The 22913-nt window shown below is 38.7% G+C and overlaps 2 protein-coding genes and 1 long non-coding RNA gene across 4 annotated transcripts in view; 2 read left to right on the top strand and 1 right to left on the bottom strand.

Moving 5' to 3' along the window:
- LOC149160938 (uncharacterized) overlaps nt 1-22085 on the top strand; it is a 53447-nt gene extending 31362 nt beyond the window's left edge. Inside the window, exon 2 of one of the 2 annotated variants that reach the window (XR_016261818.1) lies at nt 21877-22085. This is a non-coding gene — a long non-coding RNA (uncharacterized LOC149160938). Of the gene's footprint in view, nt 1-692; nt 836-21876 lie in introns of those variants that run through there. The other variant, XR_016261817.1, reaches the window with a different exon arrangement.
- On the top strand, nt 2230-17112 carry LOC149160940 (uncharacterized). Its single transcript, XM_089437604.1, has 5 exons — nt 2230-3236; nt 3351-3492; nt 3617-3908; nt 5943-6048; nt 17036-17112. Exons 1-5 carry the CDS (start codon nt 2273-2275, stop codon nt 17110-17112), a joined length of 1581 nt encoding a protein of 526 aa, XP_089293730.1. The 5' UTR covers nt 2230-2272.
- Nucleotides 19475-20819, bottom strand: LOC149160939 (F-box protein At3g12350-like). The gene has a single exon (XM_089436837.1). It carries the CDS (start codon nt 20727-20729, stop codon nt 19497-19499), a length of 1233 nt encoding a protein of 410 aa, XP_089292963.1. The 5' UTR covers nt 20730-20819; the 3' UTR covers nt 19475-19496.
- Nucleotides 22086-22913: the final 828 nt, after the last annotated feature.

Here is a 22913-nt window from a genome sequence, read left to right as displayed (position 1 = left end):
TTGTTAGTAAACAAACACATTGCTAGAGTTAATGGATCCTCATGAGGTGGTTAAGCACATGTCATGAAACACATGGGGAGCGCTGGATTATCCAATGCCCAACAATCTCCCCCACAATGCGAGATCAGTGTGTTTTGAACTCGAGACCTTTGACTCTAATACCACTAGTTGTGAATCGCGATTGTCATTAGACCAAAACCCACATTTTTTCGTCAATGATCACATCGCTAGAGATAAGGATCCACGAGAGGTGGTTAGTCCATGTCATGAAACACAGGGAGCATTGGTTCATCCAATGTCCAACAATCTCCCTCTAGTGCGAACCGGGTGTGTATCAAACTCGTGAACTACGCTTTGATACCACTTGTTGGAATCATGATTTCCGTTACACCAAAACCCGCAGGTGTTAGTAAATGGATGCATTGCCAGAGTTAACGGATCCTCGAGAGGCGGTTAAGCACATGTCACAGAACATATAGGGAGCACTAGATAATATAATGCTCAACAGATCCTTGCCAAATCTAGCACACCTAAAAATGAGCATTGCTAAAAATTGAAAATGTTTGCATGTCAATGAAGTTAGGCTCATTGAATTTGATTTTTTGCAAGGAATTTGGATATGTGCTTAGAATCTCCACGCGAGCCTCAGAATCTCAACTACTAAAAATAGCAATGTCTCACTTGTCGTGCAGAAATAGCTCCTTCAGAATCATGAGCTCACACTTTTGACGTTAAAGCCTTTGAACTCTGGCTGCAAAAAATAGTAGTGCCCTCCAGAACTGATGAAAGTGGCCGTGAAATGTCTTTGACTATGAAATGGGCTGAAATCATTGAAAAATCCCAGTGTTGCACACATCGCGATTTAATCGCGATAAAATCGGAAAATCGCGATTTTTTCAAAATGCCGATTCAAATCGCGATTTTTATCCAAAAAATCGGCGGAATTTTTTTTTAACGATTTTTATCGAAAAAATCGCGATTTTTTCGAAAAAATCGCGATTTTTAAGGAAAAAATCGCGGGAGGCGCGGGCAGCGGGGGTTTTATATGTAAAATCGATTTTTTGTTTATTCATTCAGCAGTCCGCCGCGGAGGAGAAGGAGGAGAAGGAGAAGAAGGGAGGGAGAGGGTTGCCGTCGCTTGTGGGAGCCGATTTTAGGAGGAATCCAAGCCAAGATCGCGAATTTGTCCATAAACCAGGTATGTAGATTAATTTTTTTTTGTTTTGGTTCTCTAAAAACTTTGTTTTTCATTGTTTTTAAAGAATTTTTAGAAATTTTTCATTGATTTGGGATGGGTTATTTGTTATGACTATGAGAACCAATTTTTGATTTTTATTTTCTCATTTTCTTTAAACATTGTTTATTTTTTTTGATTTTTCATTGTTTTTTGGGTTTAGAAATTCAAATTGGGATTTTGGAAATAATTAGCTTGTAATTTTGCAAATGCTAAATTGTAATTTGTATTTACTATTTACTATTATCATTTATGTAATCCTAAATTCCTATTTCCTAATCCTTATTTTTCCATAGGTTTGCAAATTCAAAATTCAAAAACAAACATGCCAAGGAAATTGGATCCTTTCTGGGAATATGGTGACCCTAAAACTCCGAATGATAGACAAAACTTGATTTGCAAGTTGTGTGGAAAGGAAATATTCGGGGGGGTGTACAGGTTGAAGTTCCACCTTGCACAAATCCCTGGACGTGATGTGGGGCCCTGTCTAAAGACAAATGCTGAAATTATCCAAAAAGCCATGAGAGCATTGGGAGAATTAGAGCACACTAGAGACGCCAAAGAAGAACTCAAAAGGCAACTAAGAAGGTCAGTTGAAGGAAGTGGGCCAAGTGGCACAGGTTCTACTGCAGCGTCAGTCAATCCGTTTGCTGCATCATCATATTTTGTTCCTCGAACCACACCTGGTTCACAACCAACTATCGGTTCAATGATGAAAAGAACTGAAAAAGAAAAAGCTGACAAGTTGATGACAAAATTTCTCCTCTGGAGTGATATTCCTTTCAGCATTATAAGGAATAATCCATTTTTCCAACCTACTCTTGATGCTGTTGCCAGTGTTGGCCCGGGGTACAAACTCCCTTCTCTTCATGATTTCAGAGGCCGGCTTCTTCAAGATGAAAAGCGTGACTGCACCCAAAGATTGGAGGATTTTAGGGCATCATGGGCACAAACAGGATGCACTGTTATGTCAGATGGTTGGACTGACCAAAAGGGAGAACCCTTATAAACTTCTTGGTTAGTTGTCCCTTGGGGACTATGTTTATCAAATCTGTTGATGCAACTCATCAAATCAAAGATGCAAAAAATTTATGTGATTTGCTGGATGTGTTTATTTTGGAGGTGGGTGCAGAAAATGTTGTCCAAGTCATAACGGACAACGCTGCAAATTATGTTGCTGCTGGTAGATTGCTTATGGACAGGCATCCTACTTTATTTTGGACACCTTGTGCTGCCCATTGTATTGATTTGATGTTAGAGGACATAGGGAAAATTCCCTTTGTCAAAGAGGCTGTTGACTCATCAAAAACCATCACAAAATTTATTTACAATCACACATCTGTGCTTAGCTTGATGAGAAAATGCACCAACAACAAAGAGTTGGTGCGCCCCGCCATTACACGGTTTGCGACGAGTTTCATATCTCTTCAATCCCTCTTGAATTCTATGTGGGATTTGAAGAGAATGTTTGTTTCAGAGGAGTGGCGTTCTTCGCCAATGAGCCGCAAACCAGAAGGAGAGGCCGTCTGCAGACTTGTTTCATACCAAGAAGACTTCTGGGCGGGAGTGCAGGAGGTGTGCGCTGTCACAGAACCTTTGGTAAAGGTTCTTCGGTTGGTAGATGGTGAGAAGCCCGCAATGGGCTATTTGTATGAAGCCATGGATAGGGCCAAAGAAGCCATTCGGTCCTACTATGATGACAAGGGAGATGATGGGTTCCAGAGACAACTCCTTCTATGGAAGGTCATTGATGAGCGATGGAACAACACACTCCATCGTCCCATTCATGCTGCTGGCCTTTTCCTGAACCCTGCATTTTCTTATGCATGTGGGTTTAATTTTGATGTTGAGGTCGTGGAAGGATTATTAACTTGTGTCCAGAAGATGGTGAAAACTCCAGAAGAACGTATGGAGGTCTCTAGACAAATTGAGCAATATAAGTTGTCAGGTGGCACATTTGGCTTTGAGATGGCTATCAATGATAGGACGGTTAAAATCCCAGGTATTTTTTAGTTTGTAGTATGTACTTTGTAACTTTGTTTCAAATTTCATTGTTTCTTCAAATTCCATTTTTTTCTTATGTTTATTTAAAATTTTCTTTGTAATTTTGTTGTAGACGCATGGTGGAAGATGTATGGTGGCAGAGTACCCCTTTTGCAAAATCTTGCCGTGCGCATCCTCAGCCAAACATGCAGCTCCTCGGGATGTGAGCGCAATTGGAGTGTATTTGAAAAAATACACAACAAGAAGCGCAATAGGTTAACACTTAAACATTTAAAATATTGCAAATTTCCAAATAAATTTTTGAATTCATTAAAGTTTTAAACAATATTTTTTTTATAATATTAATTATTAATTTATTATTTCATGAACTTTGTACAGGTTGGAGTCCCATAGACTTAATGACATGGTCTATGTCTACTACAATCTTCGATTGTGGGTGAAACAACTAGAGAAGACACCTGATACGGAAGCCATCTCATTGGATGGGATTGACACCACTGCTGAATGGAGGGTTGAGACCGAGAGGCCTCTCATGGATCCCACTGAGGATTGGTTAGTGCAGGATGAGGGGGAGGAGGAGGGGGAGGAGGAGGAGGAGGAGGAGGAGGAGGAGGAGCAGGAGCAGGAGCAGGAGCAGGAGGAGGAGGAGTTGGAGGAGCAGGAGGAGGAGGTGACACCGCCTACCCGGGCTACCCGGGCTACCACTACCACCAGTAGAGGACGTGGTCTCCGTCCACCTCAGCCTCTTGTAGCTGCTACTACTAGTTCTTCAGCTTCTAGAGCACGTCAGACTCCACTGCCATTTCCACCACCACAGGCACCAGCTTCTACATCTAGAGGGAAAGAGAAAGCTGTGCCATATTCTCGCAAGAGGGGCAGAGGAAATCAATAGGATTAGACTTTCATTTTATTGTATATGACATTATGACATGATGAGATACATTATCATATTTTTTGTTGATATTTTGAGGCTGAGTTGGACTTGGGACTCAGGACTTACTATTCAGGACATGATTCAATGTTATGTGTGATTTTAGCGCTAGAAATGATATTGAACATCTTATATATTAGTTTTTTTATCATATTTATGTGTCAATGTATTTATTTTATGTTGTAGATGGTTTAGATATTAAAAAAATTGAAAAAAAATGAAAAAAAATGAATATTTTTGTGCCAAACGATTTTTTCCGATTTTTTCCCGATTTTTTCCCGATTTTAACGATTTTTCCGATTTTTTCCCGGCGCCGATTAAATCCCGATCGCGATGTGTGCAACATTGATTAAAATCCTTCTTCTGATCTCTATGAAAGTTGGCTCGGACCTGTGTTGAAGCAGCAAACTCTGAAAATCGACTCTGAATGCCAGCTGAATGAGAGCTGGATCTTAACCCTCTAGTTTGCAAGAAGCAAATCTGAGGGTTAACAAGGCCCACAGGATTTTTGTGTTGATCTCCAAGCACACCTTGGTATTCATGATATTAGCATCAATATTATGAAACTTAATGAGCCATCACACTTGGACAAAGAGGTGCATGTGTCTCACTGGGAAAGGTACCATTCCAGAGTTCTATTAATCAGTTTGAGAAGATATTTTTGATAGGAAGCAAGCACAACAATTTATTTGGCTGGTCAAAAAACAACTCTACCATATCAAGCTAAATGGATTTCCCATTTTGCGTTTGAAAAAAGATTTACTGATATTTAACAGAACTTATTAAGAAGGAAATGAGTAAATGATACCTCAATAGGCTACATGAACTCAGAAAGGGGATGTGACCTGAGATGCCCATCCTTCACCTGGGGAAAGGACATGCAGTGAACCCAATCCAATTCAGGGGATGTTCCTATTTTATAGGCTAATTAATTCGCTTAAAATTGTGGTATGATTGGTTTTGTGGCTTCTCTGTAGATTGTCACATTCCCAGTACCCATTCCTGGAAGAAAATAATGTTGTCTTCACAACAACCGCTAACATCCTGCTGTATTTTGTCGGATGGACTTGAGAAAAACTGCATTATTTCTCTAATCTCCAGTTAAAATAGTTTATTGTGGACTATAGCCCTTGATGTGTGTGTCCTCAAATTATAGAATAAAACAAAAATGAAAAATCTAAGTCAATAAAAGGTCAATGGTTTATTTGCTCAATCCTTTACACTCTTTGGGACATACATAACTTGAAAATAAAGCCTTCATTGGGCACCTATCCAATAGGAAATCAACAAATTCATACATATCTATTTTTTTTAAAATTAATTTATCAATGGGGGAAGTCGGTAACTAGAACATACAATCATTGCTGCCTCCAAGATCACATAGTGCTGCTGCCTAGAAAAACCCCCCTGGCCTGTTATGATAGCACACAAACCGTACTGAGCAAGGTTACCCGTTATTCCAACCAGGGGGGTGGCATTAGCACCATGAATCCCAACCACTAAGGCTACTCCTGACTGGCTGTATCAGATCTGAGTTAAAAAAGGTCAATGCTTTATTTTCTTAACCCTAAACCTTGTTTGGAACATGTATAATTTGAAAATAGAGCCCAACAATCAATTTTTCCACCATGGAGATGAAAAATGCAGCAACATTGTTCGTCATTTGGTGAGTAGTGAAAACCGCTTTTGGTTCTCAATTTGGAGCTTGGGGTGCTTATTTGCAGTTGCAAGAACTGGTTTTTTTCTGTTCTGGCTCCTTCTTGCTGTGTACAGTATGCAGTGGACACCATTTTCTTTCTGTTTCCATCCATTTTTTGCCGTGTAGGCTTCATCGTCTTGCTGTGGACAGTGACTGTATACAGTGGGTATCTGCATTTTGGTACGTGGGCACCATTTTGCTGCCATGGGCTTCAATTTTTATTTTTGGGCAGTTTTCTGTTGTATGTACCATATTCTCGTAACCTACAATGATTTAATGTTACACACACCATTGTCTTGTTGTTGACAATCATTTCACCGAAGAAATAAGCTCACAGAATTTCACCCACTTCCCCAGAGTCCTAGATGGAGGTTGGTATCAACCAGCAGCTCGAATGAGCAGATGGTAACCTCAGAGGACTTGGCTGGGAATGGATCCTGTGATCTCATGTCAGACTGCATCTTTGGCAGATGTTGTCAAACCAACCAAGCTAACATGTGTGCATGCATACACAAAAACACCCGCTCTTGGCATGCTCTATTTTTCAGGGTTTGTACGCAGTTATCGCAAATTTGATGTGTTTGTGTGTGTTTTGATGCACCCATGAGCTTTGGTCAACTGAGATTCATTGCACCCTTAAGTTTAAAATATTGATGTACATAGTACATACCTGGACTTGGCATAGCCTATTTTGGAGATTTGTATTGGGTACCCCATCTCTAGAAATGTCTAGTGCCCGGGTACTATAAATGTTCCCATACAAGAGTTTCTATGCAACTTTAATGTGCATGCGTGTGTTTTGATCCACCCATGAACCCGGGGTACTAGACTTCTCTAATAGCCTGGGTACTAGAATGTCCCCATACAAGAGACTCCATTCAACTTTGATGTGGATGTTTGTGTTTTGATGCAACCATGAACCTGGGCAACTCAATGTAATGCATAAGTACCAAGTGTACAATAATGTCTAGTACCCGGGTACTATAAATGTTCCCATACAAGAGTCTCCATGCAACTTTGATGTGCATTGGCATAGCCTATTTTGGAGATTTGTACCGGGTACCCCATCCCTAGAAATGTCTAGGACCCGGGTACTATAAATGTTCCCATACAAGAGTTTCCATGCAACTTTGATGTGCATGCGTGTGTTTTGATGCACCCATGAACCTGGGGTACTAGACTTCTCTAATAGCCTGGGTAGTAGAATGTCCCCATACAAGAGACTCCATTCAACTTTGATGTGGATGTTTGTGTTTTGATGCACCCATGAACCTGGGCAACTCAATGTAATGCATAAGTACCAAGTGTACAATAATGTCTAGTACCTGGGTACTATAAATGTTCCCATACAAGAGTCTCCATGCAACTTTGATGTGCATGGGTGTGTTTTGATGCACCCATGAACCTGGGGTACTAGACTTCTCTAATACCTTGGGTACCTGAATGTCCCCATAAAAGAGACTTCATTCAACTTTGATGTGGATGTTTGTGTTTTGATGCACCCATGAACCTGGGCAACTCAATGTAATGCATAAGTACCAAGTGTACAATATTGATGTGTTTTATTTGTAGCACATGCAGACATGTGCATGAAAGTTACCTGACTTGGAGTCAGGAAGAACTTGGTGAGGCAGAAGAGTTGAGAGTTTAACTCAGATCTGGAAAAACTCTGCAAAAGCTCGGGAGAAACTTAACAAAGGACACAAATAGTACGGAACACACATAAACAACTATAAATAAGTACACAAGCACAAAATACTGGATTGGAAGAAACTTGGGAAAGCAATTGGGGAGGATAGTTTAACTCGTGAGTCTAACTCTTTTCCAGCCCAATCCAAGTTGAACTCACGAGTCAGTGAGTTTAACTCGTGATCCCTGTGAGAATGATGTGCACACTTAGAGAGCAAGTCAAGTCATGTATTTGGTGCAATCAACTCTTAGAACAATTAAACAGTTTCTGAAAGATTGAACTCAGGTGATAAAATGTTTGTGGAAGTTTGCAGTCTCTCCTTCAAATGCAGAGCTATGAGTGATGTGTATAAATCCCATGAACATCAACCTGTTCAGGAGTTCTGGTCTTTGACAAGGTCATATTAAATCTTGATTCAGGTGAGGCCTATTGGGCGTAACATTCTAAAATTTATGAACTGGAGAGCTGAAAGTTAATAGTAATAGCTAACTGTACTTTGGAGTTTAATTGAAAAAAGTGTGGTATTTAATGACATAAAACAACTGGTTGTTATGGTTGTGCTTAAATATATTGCTCAACTTGCTATGTTAAGTTGTAATGTGGCTTGTCCACGTCAATTCATTTATTTGGTATGGTGAGGTATCAGAACAATAAGCAGTTCCTGAAAAAATTGAACTTGGGAGAAAAAAGTTTGTGGAAGTGCACAAGCACTTTCTCCTTCAAATTCAGCGCTATAAGTGACTTGTATATATTGCAAGAATGGCAAGCCGTCCAAGCAGAACTCTTTTTCAATTTCTAAGGATTTGGTATTTATTAGTCCTTTAAAAATGAAGTCTAACATTTGATCAATGGTAATGCTCTCCAATCTAAGTAGAATTTCTTCCAAAATTTTCTGTAATTTGATGTTTTCTTTTCCCCAAGATGTAGAATAGTGGTGATGGTGTTTTATTAAGGCACTCCTTGTGTTAAGGTCACGGGTTTGAAACCCCGTGGGTACAAGTAATTCAGCCATTCAAGGGTTGGTCTGGCCCAGGCTGGGTGCAATCCCCAGGGGATTTTGATGGCTTAGATACCCTTGGGTCGTGGTTTCTCAGTCAAAGGCTAGTCCTGCAAGTCACAGACAAATTAGCAAACCAAAAAATATCATGGTTATAATCTCTCTCTCTATATATATATATGTGTGTGTGTGTGTGTAGATATCTTTGTATAAATGTATAAAAATATATCGAACATACACCATGCCATAAAGAAAAAGGCATCCATACACATGCACTTCCTACTTCTGTTGAACTGCAGTTAAATATATTGACCATATGGTTATATATTAACCATGTTGACCTTAACTATAGCTAAAAGTTGATCATGATTGAGTGAAACTGATTGCTGTTAAAAGTTGTATATAATCTTTGACAGAAAAAGATCATGATGAACTGCAGTTAAATTTCACGGACATAAATTAAATCTAACACATTATTTTGGCATCCAGGTTGATAAATTGACTATCTTATGCCATGGTAATTACTTTCCGGACTTAACAAGATCTGTGTCTGAAGTCTGAACTCTCTAGAATGCATTCGTAAGAATTTTACCTAGAAAATATATTGTAGGAAGAAGACGACCTTTGTTATCTTAGTGGGAATGCTCATGCTGATAAGGGTTGGTCTTCTTTTCCTCAGGTTTTTAAATGTTTCTCATGAGGAACATGCATGCACTTTTGGGCATGAATTTCTGCCTTCCTCTCTTCTTGAACTTGCAAATCTTCCTTGATGGCATCAACCTCACCTAATCCCTGTCAAAATTGTTGGAGGCCTGCTGAAAAAGAGTGGAACATAACTAACTCTTGAAGTTCCTGAAAAGATACTGCTTGAACGTTATAACAAAATGCATAAGATCTTTAACATGAGTACATCAATATACATACCTTAGGGAGGTTCATAACAGTGAAATATTCAGAGTTCAACTGTTTGCCTCTTGAGAATATAAATGATCAACTCTTGATCATAGGAATTTAGATAGCTATTTCATATAAATGATGTGAACTAATAAACGGGTTTTGGAAGATGGACAACCCTAGGGCAATGCTGTTTCTTCTTAAAGCATGTGCAGCTCAAGGGCAATGCTTTGTAAAAGCTTTAACTATCTAAATTTTGTTCATAATAATAATAGTAATAGTTAAGTTATTAACTTAACTAAGGGTTTATTCGTGTGAATAACTAAATATGTAACCCAACTTATTCTGGCAAGTTGTGACATGGTTTGTGCAACATCAAACTATTCAGTCTGTATGGTACAACTCTTAGAACAACAAAAAGATCCTGAAAGATAGAATTCAGGTGAAAGGAAATTTAGGGATCTGCAAAGTTTTTTTCTCATTGAAAACCAGATCTATGAGTAGAATGAATCCAAGAACAATGCATCCAAGCAGAATTCTTGACCAATTTTTGAAGATTGGCTACTTATTCGAGTCCTTCCTGTTTGAAAACGCAGTCTAAAATTTGAGAATATTCTGCAACCTGAGCAGAACAGTTTCAATTTTTTTTGGTAATTTGGTGGTTTCCTTTTGTGAGTATTATGTGTTGGTATAGGCACATATTCCTATATGTATGCCTCGGTGCATGTTGAAATATATAAAGAGAATAGATATATACACCTTGTTACAAAGAAATCTGAAAATGGTATGGGTATATGTACTTGTATATATCCCTGCTCTTGATCACAGTTAATTTCAGGCTAAAATTGACCATACATTACTGTTGTTAGAAATCGACTGCAATTGAACATAGTTAAGTTCCATTTCTATCTATTTTAAATTCAAACTATGATTGTGGTATCCCAACAGATAATTCATAGGAGTGAGAAAGGATTGAATGGAAGCAAGCAGTAAATTCCAAATCTGCAGTAAAGAGAAAGAAAAGCAGCGCCAGCTAGAGAGAAAAATAACCCAAGAGCAGCATGAGATAAAGAGAAATAACCCTATCACAAGAGAGGGCAACATTTTATGGTGCCCATTGGCCAAATCACTTTTATAAAGAATGATCACAAGATTTGTGAAATCACAAATGAGAGCTATGTATATATGCACAACTCAAGAGTGTGGTGTTTTACCCAAGAGGGATTATGAACCAACTAAGTCAGCCTTAACCAAACCTAAAAATTAATCATGAATATTGACTAGTTTGGTCTTAGCCATGTTGAAATATTAGTAGTTTGAAAGGTATTTCTTGTTGTAAAAGCCCTCGAGGCAAATTCTAGTTTGCTTAATGGGCTTTGCATCCAACTTGGGGGTTTTGGACCCAAAGTGAGTGGGCTTTGAACCCAAGGAAAACATTTATAATCCTAATTTAATTATTGTCGGCTTAAGGTGTCAAGTTGGCTTAGGTCAGCCAGCAAGGCCAAGAGACACTCCTTTGGAAAGTATAAATACAAGGCAATGGGGCAAAAGGAGCATTCTTCTTATAAGGATTAAAGCTAAAAGTGGCTTAACCATGGCAACAAAAGGAGCCACAACTGAAGATAGATTTCTGGACAAGGTCCAATTTGCTTAAGGTTCTGTTGGTTAGGAATGGCTAGACAAAAGTTTTGTGTAGACTGTTGGCAACTTGAAGTGAGGCCGCAACGAAGGAATAGGCTGCAGGTCTAAACAAACCCGCCATAGCACGCAAGGAGGAGGGTCGCAGGGCTTTTGTAGCAACTTGCTAGGCTTAGGGAAGCATCCACTAGTTTAAGGTAAAAATAGGAGGCTACAACAGAAAAAGAGTTGATTAAGGCTGCTATAGCAGAGAGTAGGGTTGGTTGAAGGGTAAAGGAGTAGGCAATATGCTATTAAAGGGGCCGAAGGCCTAATAGAGTTGGCATAGGGCACAAGAAAGATACAACAAGAGGACCATGGGCTAAAAGATCATGCCCAGGTAAGCTGATTTGTGTTTGAGTAATCTAATGTGGGTTGGTAAAAGCCCTAGTTTGCTACAACTAAGTATTTAGAGTGTTGTAGGTGTCTTTATGAGGGAAGGAAAGGCATAGAGGACAAAGTCTTAGCCCTAGGGTATTGGTCAAAAGGACTTGACATTGTATTTGGCATTGTATTGTGATATAAAGGGCCGTTATCTTTGGTAGAAGAGCCCCATGAGTTTTCTTATCAATGGAATTGTAAGAAACAAGTTTTGGGCATAATTGATAGTATAAAATGTTTAAAGTTAGAAACTGCTAGTGTGTTTATGCTTCCTAGCCAAGGCATAAACCATAACTAGGGTGCATGGATTTCTAAAATGGTGTCAGAACTACTTCAAAGAGCAGTTGGATTTGAGATGCGCACATGTGTCAGCTCTGAGAGGGAGTTGTGAAGTTGTTGCAGGAAGTAACATTGGTGCCAAGAGAGTTGGCTAGGTATGCCTTTTAAGACATGGAGTAAAATGTTCAGACAAGGAGCTATGGATTATTGTAGCTTCGGGTGGTGAAATGGGAGTTATGGTGGAGAACTCAGTGCACAACATTATGTTGAGTGGTGGGATGCCAATACTGTTGATGGACTTCCGTTGACTTGTCAAAGTAAGTTGCGACAACCCAATGGCCTTGGTAGGGAGTGCTTTGGCATGGACGGGGTAGCTTCATATGGATTGCAGTTTGATGAGTTCTGTGAGATAATATCTTCATTGGGTTGTAGAGTTGCAGATTTGATGGTCGAGCCATGTGCATATGAGGTGTTTGACCCAAGAGGATGAGAAAACTTGCAGAGTCGAGGTGTGGTGGGCTAGAGTGGACTAGGCCATGTGTTCAACCACAACTTGACACTGACCTTGAAAGGACACACGTTTAGTTGCAACACATGCATAAGTTTTCATGAGGTTACTTTCTTGGAGGGAAAAGTAGAGTGTGCTAAAGGATGGTTGTGTAGGCTTAGAGGGAGTTTGGCTTTAGGATACTACAGGATTTAGGGGGATAGTCAGTAACCTAGTGGAAGTCTAACCTTCAGGTTCAACTAAGAGAGGAATGTTTGAGGCCATGCAAGGAAAGTCATGGTGCGTGCAAGGAAAGTTGTAGACCATGCAAGGAAGTTATGGTGCACGCAAGCAAATTTCATAGTACATTCAAGGAAGTCATGGACCATGTTAGGAAAGTCATGATCATGTAAGAAAAGTCATGGCCATGCAAGCAAAAGTCATGGCACATGTAAGGAAATTCATGGAGTTGGAGATTTCTAGGAAGTAGTCATGGAGCTGAAGATTTCTAGCAACAAGGAAAGTCATGGTTTGGATGGCCATGCAAGATGCTTTGAAGCGGGAGGCTTCTAGGAGCACGATGTCTTGAAAGATCTAGGTCTTTCAAAAGGACGTGGTTTCAGATTAGATTTAGAGACAGGTTGAAATACCTTCCTCATTAAGAGGGAGTGTTGAAATTTTGGTAGTTCGAAAGGTATTCCATGTTGGAAAAGCCCTTTGAGGCTTTTGGGTTTGGTTAATGGGCCTTGCATCTAACATTGGGGTTTTGGACACAAAGTGAGTGGGCTTTGAACCCAAGGAAAATGCTTATTATTCTAATATAATTATTGTCGGCTTAAGTTGTCAAGTCGGCTCAGGTTGGCTAGCAAGGACAAGAGACACAACCCTTGGAAAAGTATAAATACAATGGTAAGGAGACAAAAGGAGCATTTTTCTTGTGAAGATCAAGGCTAAAAGTGACTTAACCAAGGCAACAAAAGGAGTTGCAACTAAAGAAGGAAAGATTTGTGGACAAGGCCGAGTTTGCTTAAGGTTTTGCTGGTTGGGAAGGGTTGGACAGAAGTTTTTGTGTAGACCACTAGCAACTTGAAGTGAGGCTGTGGCCAAGGAATAGGTCGCAAGCCTAAACATACCAGCGATAGCAAGCGGGAAGGGCAGTAGGAAGGCTGTAGGAGGGGTGCAAGGTTGTTGTAGCAACTTGCTAGGCTTAGGGAGACATTTGCTAGCGTATGCAATGTAAGAACAGAGAGGTTGAGGGAAAAAAAGAGCTAATTAATGCTATTGTAGTAGCGAGCAGGGATGGATGAAGGGTAAATGAGCAAGCGATAGGCTAGTAAAGGGGCCGAAGGCCTAAAGGAGCTGGCATAGGGCCCAAGAAAGCAATAAGAGGACTATGGGCTAAAGGTCCCTGCCGAGGTAAGTTGATTTGTGTTTGAGTAATCCAATCTGTGTTGGTAAAAGCGCTAGTTTGCTACAACTTAGTATTTGAGAGTTGTAGGTGTCTCTGTAAGGGCAGGAAAGGCTTAGAGGACAAAGCACCAACCCTAGGGTATTGGTCAAAAGGACTTAACATTGTATTTGGCATTATACTGGGATATAAAGGGCCACTATCCTTGGTACGAGAGCCCCATGAGTTTTCTTATTAATGGAATTGTAAGAAACAAGTTTTGGGCATATAATATTGTGTACTATCATTGATCTAATTGTTGGTATATTCCGCTATGCAAAGTTGTATAAAGTTAGGCACTGCTAGTGTGTTTATGTTTCCTAGCTAAGGCATATACCAGACCTAGGGTGCATGGATTTCTAACAAGCCTATCCTAATACATAAAATAATTATTAAAATCCTATGTCAACCTTGGTTGAGTGAAACTATACCATTCTCAACAACCTCCCATTAAATTGAAGAGTGGGTTGTAGAGAAAAATGATGAAATAAAAACGAAAGTGGATTTATGGAAACTCAACTCAATATAGGGTTGAGCATGGATGAAATAGAAACAAGAGTGGGTTTATGGATACCTGATCTGAAATAGTGTTGGTCATGGCTTAAATATAAATGAGAGGGGGATATGGATAGCCAATTCAATATACAAATGAGAGTGGGCTGATGGATACCTAAATCAACACAAGTGAGAGTGGGTTTATGGATACCTGGTTCAATATAAATGAGCGGGTTGATGGATACCTAACTCAAACAAGTGAGAGTGGGTTTATTGATACCTAGTTCAATAAAAACGATAGTGGGTTTATGAATCCCTATCTCAATATAAGGTTAGCCTTAGATGAAAATGGCAATGGGTTTAGAAATATCTAGCCCAATATAGGCCAATTTTAATTGAAAATGAAGGTTATCCCATTAGGGTAATTTGAGTAAAAAAAGGGGCGTCAACAAAAATGTACAATTAAAATTGACTTTAAAAGAACCTCTAGGATTCAAGAAGATGATGTCAACCATAAGGGTAAATATTTTTGTAGGGAAAGGAAGAAAAATACTTTTCTTAATCATATTTTTGGTTTATCTCCGTGTAAGCGCTTGTTTCTTTCCCTTTGATAATTCATAACTCTTATTTTATTATTTTTATTGGGAGGCTCATTTTAGATCTCAAATTTTAGCTATGGAGAGAAGAAATTCACAAGATACATTTCTTTTTAAAATTGAATACAAGCCAAATAGAGAAGCCATTGCATATAGTCCCCCCTTGAATGCCATATTTCCAAATTAGTATGATTCCGCGAGTTGGCAAAGGTGGCCTCTAGTAGAGGTTTTGTGAAGAGATGTTAGCAAGTTGGTTTGTCAAAGGCTAAAAAGCTTGGCACAAGCTATCCTCGAGAATGAAGTTATTGAATGTAGATGTGTAGGGCCAAATAGGATGGGATTGAAATGATTCATCAACATTGCATTACCCAACGACTATAGGAGTAACATCATAATGTGGAAGAGAAAGATCCAATGAAACATGTTGGTTTAGTGAAGGTTCATAGACTAGCACACATAATGTAGTGCATCCAGATTAGACTAACATCATATAGAGAAAGTTCCATTGGAACATGTCGAGAATCATTTGTGGGCAAAACATATATAGGAAGTAGTGGAAAATACCTTGGTGGACTATGAATAGGAAGTTAGGAACTTCATTAAAGAGATCATTTGGAACATCAATCCTCTTGTGACAAGAAGGATCATATAAACTATGGTAGAACATGGACCCATTTACTTGATTAAAAAATGTAGAAATATAAAATTGGTGGGAGTCATATCTTGAACATCAAGAGGAAGATGTTACTACATGTGCATTCGTAAACTCTTTCTCCAAATAAAGGTAGTTATTTGATCTGCCCAAATATCATAATTAGCTCATTATAATGAGTGAAACATCCATTGCAAGTGAATAGGTTCAATAAAGAAGCTTTCCTCCATGTGCATCTACAAAATCTTGCTCCAAAGAAAGGTATTTGATCTGCCCAAATATCATAATTATCATCCTTAGGATGAGTGAAACATCCCTGCATGACAGTAGGTTCAACAAAGAAGCCTTCATAAAGTCTTCAAAAGTTTTGCCTTTATAAACCCAAGAGAAAGAGAGGTATCAACTTCCTTTAAAAAATATGCAATGTGCCTTGAGGAAGGGTTTATACCCTAGGAAATTCTAGAAAAAATGCACTAGCCTTGAAGATGTTGATTTTTTGTAGCATCAGGAGGTATTCTTGTATGCGAAAAGGCCTTCCAAGTTGGGCAAAGAAAATTATACAAAATGAAAATGAAAATTATTATTTTGGGCTTCATGTAGGCCCCAAAAGTGAAGTCCACCCCACAAGTGAAGGGGTGTGACTTTTGGTCAAAAGTCAAGTGAAGGGGTGTGACTTTTGGTCAAAAGTCACCCCATCTAACTAATATCCTCCACTTTGACCAATTTAGACACACAACATTAGTTTTATTCTTCTGCTCACGTGCGAAGTCAAGGGGGGCGAATTTGATACTTTGATTTTTTGACCAAGTATAGAAGTTGTTATTTGACCTCAATTTGACTGAATCTGATCTGCTTCATCTGACCAAGAATTAGGTTGCTGTTTGACCTAGATTGATCAAGATTGACCGCCGAAAGGAGGTTTTTGACTTTAGGAAATTCTGACTTTGACTGCAGTTAACTGCAGGCCCTTTGATGTCTGAACTTGACCTTGGTCGAATTTCAGATTGTTGACCAACATTGACTCTTGGTATTTTTGGAGGTTTGACCATCTAGGACTAACTAGTATTTGACCAGGTTTGATTGGTATCTTTGACCTGGATTTTGGCACAAATTCCTAGAATATTTTGAATTGTAAATATTGCTGAAGAATAAATTTCTCTTAAGAAAAGTTTGCTGGGTTTTTACCAAGGTTGGGTTTCCTTAGGATAAATTTGTTGTCTCTTTGTTGCTTGGCTATATCTTTATGATCCTAGTGTTATAATTGTATTATTGTTGAGATTTTTTATATACAATTGCTTGATGATACATGCGACAAAAAATTAACCTAATAAAAAATCATTGGAAAGTAATTATCATAAGCGTAGTCTAAAAAAACCACAAATTAGCCTGAAAAATAATGGAAATTTCGACAAGATTATGATAAATTCAATAGAAAGTTTTGAAAATCTGGGTTACAACTGTCAAAATTTAGGATTTTGGGTGCCCTAGGGGTTGTTGATGGCGCTGAATCCATTTCCACCATGAAAAAAATGTTTCAAACACTAGCATTTTGAATTTTTGAATTTTTTTTAGTCGGATTTCGGCAAGAATCCGCCGTTGGGCGAGTTTGTGGCGTCGGTTACAACACCATTATGATATTAGAAGATTAGTTTCTCTTACAGAAAGTCAACATGGTATTAGAGCTTTGGTGAAAGAGCAACCATCAAAGTAACTTGAAGAAGCCAAGTTTGGGAAAGTCTGTTGTTAGCCAAATGTTCTCAAGCCCTATATGGAAGAGAAATTACAGAACAAAGGGTGAACTTTACTGAATGTCTAAGCCTGATTATAGAGATCGGTTTGTGATGTATTCTAAAGGACATTTTAAGGGCTGATTAATGCACCTCCAATAACAGAACTTAAGAGCCAAGAAGGCATTCTAAGATGGCAGAAAGCATTTTCGAGGCATGAGTGCTTTTTAAGGACAACTTGCTACCTGAAATGGTCTAATTCAAGTCTGGGGATTTTTTTTTTGTTTTTGTTTTAATGATATGAGTTTCGAGATCATGCTTTAGATGATGACACCTTTTTCAAGCATGTCATGTGATATGGTAAATTTGATTATTTGAAATTTGGATCAAAGGGAAGTTGTTATTTTGATTCAAGGAAGTTACTCCTGAGCCAGAGGGAGTTGAGGAGAAAGGCTCCTTCAACCTTCTTTTAAAGCAAGAGTTCGAGCTAGTTGTTACCCCTTTCTTCTAATAGGGGTACCTTACCAAAATTTCTTTCAACAAAGCCTCTAGTTAACTGACATTGCAAAGTATGGACATTAGTGCAAAAGAGGAAGTGACAAGAATGGGGGATATGGCATAAGATCTATTTTCAAAGCTAAGATACAAACTATCAATGGATTAAGCTGTGATCACAACCAAGATTAGGCACTGAAAGAATGTTGGAATTTGGGCAATGGAGGAAAGAATAATGTTGTGACTGTTGTCCTTTGAAGACTGTTTCTGGCTAAGGAATTGTGCCAAAGCATCTGGATGAGGGGTTTGTTTTAAGGGTGGTTGCTTAGGGTTTCAAATCCTTGATTTAAGTAATTAAACCCCCTTCTTTCTAAAGCCTGATCAAAGCGCTAGCATCCAACCATAACAACATAATAGTTTGAAAGATTTGGATAGAAGATATTAGAGGACATCAGATAACATATATTTACCCATATTGATGATTGATATTATCTAATAAGAACATAAAGTGTGAAGAAAATCCTTCAACAATTCAACTACAATACAAATTGCGACTATACAAAAGGCAACAATCTCAATATGCAGAGGGATTAATATAAACAGATCGTCTATTTAGTGAATTGAGTGATGAATATAACTTTGCTAGTTGATTTAAGGGAGGACGATTTTCAACCTATCCTCTCCTATAGATCCACATAGCTTCAAAATGCATGAAAAAAATATAATGACACATGAAACAATATTTTCATACGCTGAAACTAATACTGTTTGATTAAAATTTCAAATATTGAGGTTTTTACAAAAATACCAACGTATTTTAGCCCAAAAGTGAACCCTTCTTAGGAAAGAAACTTTATCAAAATAAACAACTTATGAACTGTTTGCAAGAAATCTGGAAATGCTTGAAGATTCTCTGCCTTGTAATTTGGAGTTGATTTGTTGACTACTCACTTTGTGCCTCAAAATCCGCCCTTTGGAATGACTACTCACATAGTCCGCCCTTTGGAATGTTGTTTTGTAGTTAAGAAACTCATGGAAGAACTCCAACAAGTTTATCTCAATCTGTACCAGTTGGATTTGTAAAAGAGATAAGCTTTTTGTAAGCCTCAACTTATGAAAAGTAGGCATTACCGCAAAAGAGATTTAATTTCACAATTTAAGAGAAAGTCATAATTCTTTCAAACTAGCCAATTTTGACTCATCATTCCCATAATTGTTTAGTAGCTTCTGGTATTCTTTTTTGGGCACAAGCCTTCTTTCAGAATTCCAGAATGATGGTAAACCTTTTAGTTGTACATTATTGAATCTTTTATTGAATTTACCAATCTCAATTTACACTATCCCACACTTTTTTCCGAAGAAATAGAGTTCGTAATTTCTATTAAAAAGATAATAACAGAGATTACATGTTGTTGATGCCGAAGCATATGCTGTAATGTGGTATAATCCACAGATCAGAGGATTTCAAAATACCATCCTGTAATGTCCCAAAAATGGTAGATACTGTGCTCAGTATCCAAATCACAAAGTACCGGAATTAAAACAGAGTTCATGTAGCAGTAAATAAAACAGGTATTTGAGGCATAAACATCCTCATGCAGTAAAAGATAGACTTAGAGCCGAAATAGTGCATAGCTGATATATACAATAAATAAACATGTAGATCAAAAACTTTCTAAGTATCGGGGGGGTCCCCCTGTTGCAGGCCGTCGATGTATGGGCGGTGGTAGTAACTGTGTATGCCTTCTGGAGTGTACTCATCAATCTGCCAGTCTCCTATGTGACGATCCGCCGCTTCTTTCGAGAGCCGGTCAGCAAGCGCATTTCTTTCCCTTCCAAAGGCCCTGCAAAGGGCGTGCTGGAGACGGAGACCAATGCGCAACCTTGACAAAATGTTCTGCTTCCCATTTTCTCCTTCCATAGCCCGCTGCGCGCTCCTTATCCTTCCTCCTTTGCTTTCGTGCGGCCCTCACCCCACTAGGACTGACCTTGTTTGCAAAGTACTCGTAAATCTCAGACTGCAACCTATCTGGAAGGCTTCCCGGTGGCGAACAGGATCCATTCTCCAACGCCGCACTTTTTTTCTTCGAAAAATCTGAATAGCTATTACTTCTACCCAGCAATAACTCCTGTGCCTGATGGTTCTTCACCCAGCGCCGATCCTGATTCTCCTCGACAACAATGTGAGAATTCCCAACAAAGCTCAAGTTCACCGACATCAAGCCGGCCGGAACACAATCCTCCAAACCCATATCTTCGAACGGGTTCTTAACTTTGTCCACCCGGAACCCACTGCACATGTTTTCTTCCTTCTTCCCCTCTGAAAAACCAGATCCACCATCAACACCACCACCCAAACCAGAAAATGACTGAAAGCCACCATCATCAATACCTGTAAACAACCCAGACCCGCCTTCAATTCCCTTTCCCTTACCAAACCCTGAATCCGGAAGCCAATCAGGGTTAATAAAACTCAAACTCTTGCCCTCTCCCGACACCCCCGTCCACAAAAATGGAACCTTGCAGACCTCATAACTACCAACCCTAACTGGCATTATCCTGGAAGCAACAATACAGCAAGTCCCCCAATCAAAAGCAACAAGCGGGCCATTGCCCGCGTGCCCGACTCCTCGCCAAAAGCCAACCAAATTATCCCACTGTTCTAATATGTTATACAACAATCTGTATTTAATTTTCCCGCTCCCCCATCTCCCGATGTCCGTTGAGGGCCCCCAGCGCCTCTGGCAGACTGCGAGCCAAACCCTGCGATCATCTGAGCAGAGATCGCGTAACCGCCTGTTCAGGCAACGGCATGCCGAGATCTCATCGGGCGAAAGGAATGAGAGAATGCACACAACTGCATCCTCCGATATGTTATCGAGGGTTGTAAAAGTAGAAGAATTAGAATCATCTGAGACTTTTTCTTCTGAACTAGGGGGAGAAATTGGTATTTTCTTGACAGGGGTTTTCGGCTTCTGGGGTCGTGGGATTGATCCGCCGCAGTCGACATTGGTAGATCTTTTAGGAATTCTGCCAACGTACATTCTAGGCGAGTCTGAGTCGTCCTACTCCATTTTTCTGCTAAAAAAGATGGAATCGTCTGTAAAGCGGTTTCGTCTGTAAAGTAATTTTGAATGGCTCACACTATCCCACACTTGTCTCTCACTTGCAATGTTTTTCTTGGTTAAAACCTTCTAAGCCTCCATGATTACAACTGTTCTGTCATTGATTCCCATCTCTTTCAGCTGTAACTTGTTCTTAAATTACAGAATTTAATGATTCTGTTAGTTAATGCTGGTTTGTTCCCCATTTGGTTTTCAATCTGATCTACTGTTGTATTGGCAAGGTTTAATATTTCCATTTCTTCTGCAATGATCTCAATTGATTTCTAAATTTGAGAGTTCAAATCCATGATTTCTATCCATATGCTTCTTCTGCATTGAATCAAAGGCCGAGTGTCGATTATCTGTTTATTGTACTAGCCAACTTGCTTTTGTGAAGTAGTACTCTTTTGAAGTTCATTAACTATAAAATTATTCTTTTTGGATTCTTCCTAACTCTGATTTAACATTTTCTTTAAATTGTCATTTTCTTGATCCTTCAACGTCAATGATGATAACTTTTTTGCTAACTTTTTTGAAGAATCCTCTTCCAGATTGCTAGCTTGAGATATAAGGATAGCTAGACTTGTCTGCCCTGTCCTCTCCTTTAATAATTGTTCAACTTGTAGCTAGACTTGTCTGCCCTGTCCTCTCCTTTAATAATTACAGTAGAGGATATTCTTTCTCTCTTGAACTCAATGGCTAGTTTCTATACTGTTTTTTGCAGATTTGTCACATTGATAGTTGAATTGGTTAGGGTACTGTATAACATTTCCCTTGTTTGTATATGAAGATCAATTTGATTAATAGGATGAACTTGCTTTAAATCAAAATAAAATGTGGGAGTTTTGTAATCTTCTGCAACTTTAGCTTTTTGGACTTTTGGCTCTAAGAATGCCAATTGGAACTTTCCTTTTTCATGATCTAAGGTTGATAACAATCTATTCTTTGTAAAATATCCTTGTTTCCAGAACTCACTATAAGTAATGGCTTTAAGACTATCATTCTTCTTTTTGATTTTCATAAATTGAGCAAAGATATCTTGACTAGGACTTGTAGATGATGCTGACTGTTCTTACTCTGATGATAGATGTTCCAAAGTGAAGACAAGTTCACTTGATGTGACCATTTCTTTGGTTGAAACAACTTCTTTTGAAAGTGCATCTGAAACTGAAACTTCAACTTCTTAGCAATTCAGAACTATGTTTCCTATGACTCTGAACATGATTGTTGAACATTCATGATTGGTGTTTTTAGTGCCTTCTCCTTTTGTTATGGAGTGGCCAATACATTAGCTTTGATACACTGTTGTATCTCTTCTTTCTTTGATGTATTCACTAATGTGCCTTGTTCCCAATTTTCTTGATTTGCAACTTTTCTACTAAAGGCTTTGGGAAATGAATATAAGGCGATGACCATTGCTCCACTCCTAAAGCTGAAATCTTGCCTAGAGGGTCACATGCCATTTTTCTCCTCTGAGCAATTTCATTTCTTGTAGCATAAGTTCTACATCAACACTTTCTGTTCTAGTGTTCACCACAAAAGGCCCAACTTAAGCTTTCAACATGAACAATGTAGGGTGTTTTCTAGGCAAAAAATGTATTTGATCATTGTTCAAACTCTGCCTGAGGAACTCTAATGGAAAAATCTTTATAGGAAGAACACTTGCAATCTATATGGAGTCATTTCACACCCATATAACTTGATTTCTGTAAAATTTTCATATAAATAACAATCTCTCGCTTTAACATCTCTGATGGGTTGCAAGAATGTTTTAATCTCTAGGAAAACTCTTGGAAATGTTGTACCACTTAAAAGGGTGAAAATCACTGACAAAAATTGATTAACGAAATTAAAAAAAGCAACTCTTCAGAATGTCTTCTCACTATAGAAGTCCAATAAATAATTGGCAATTCATGTCCCTATGAATCTTGCTTCTATAGGAAAAGACGAGGAAATCCTTCTTTCTGAAAATACAACACTAAGTATACCAATAAAGATTGGTACCGAAATGACCTATTAAGGTTAAATTTTGATAATTGATCATTGATGACATCAGAGATATATTGGCAATGATTGAAAATGCCAGAGAATTTCTTTGTCAGAAAAATTGAGTGTATAAACCCT

Source organism: Pinus tabuliformis, chromosome 5_2, assembly GCF_031772625.1.
Source record: "Pinus tabuliformis cultivar Carrire ecotype Pingquan chromosome 5_2, CPIR1, whole genome shotgun sequence".
Taxonomy (NCBI): domain Eukaryota; kingdom Viridiplantae; phylum Streptophyta; class Pinopsida; order Pinales; family Pinaceae; genus Pinus; species Pinus tabuliformis.
The sequence above is the reverse complement of the archived record's forward strand: the minus strand, read 5'-3'. Positions and strand labels throughout refer to the sequence as shown.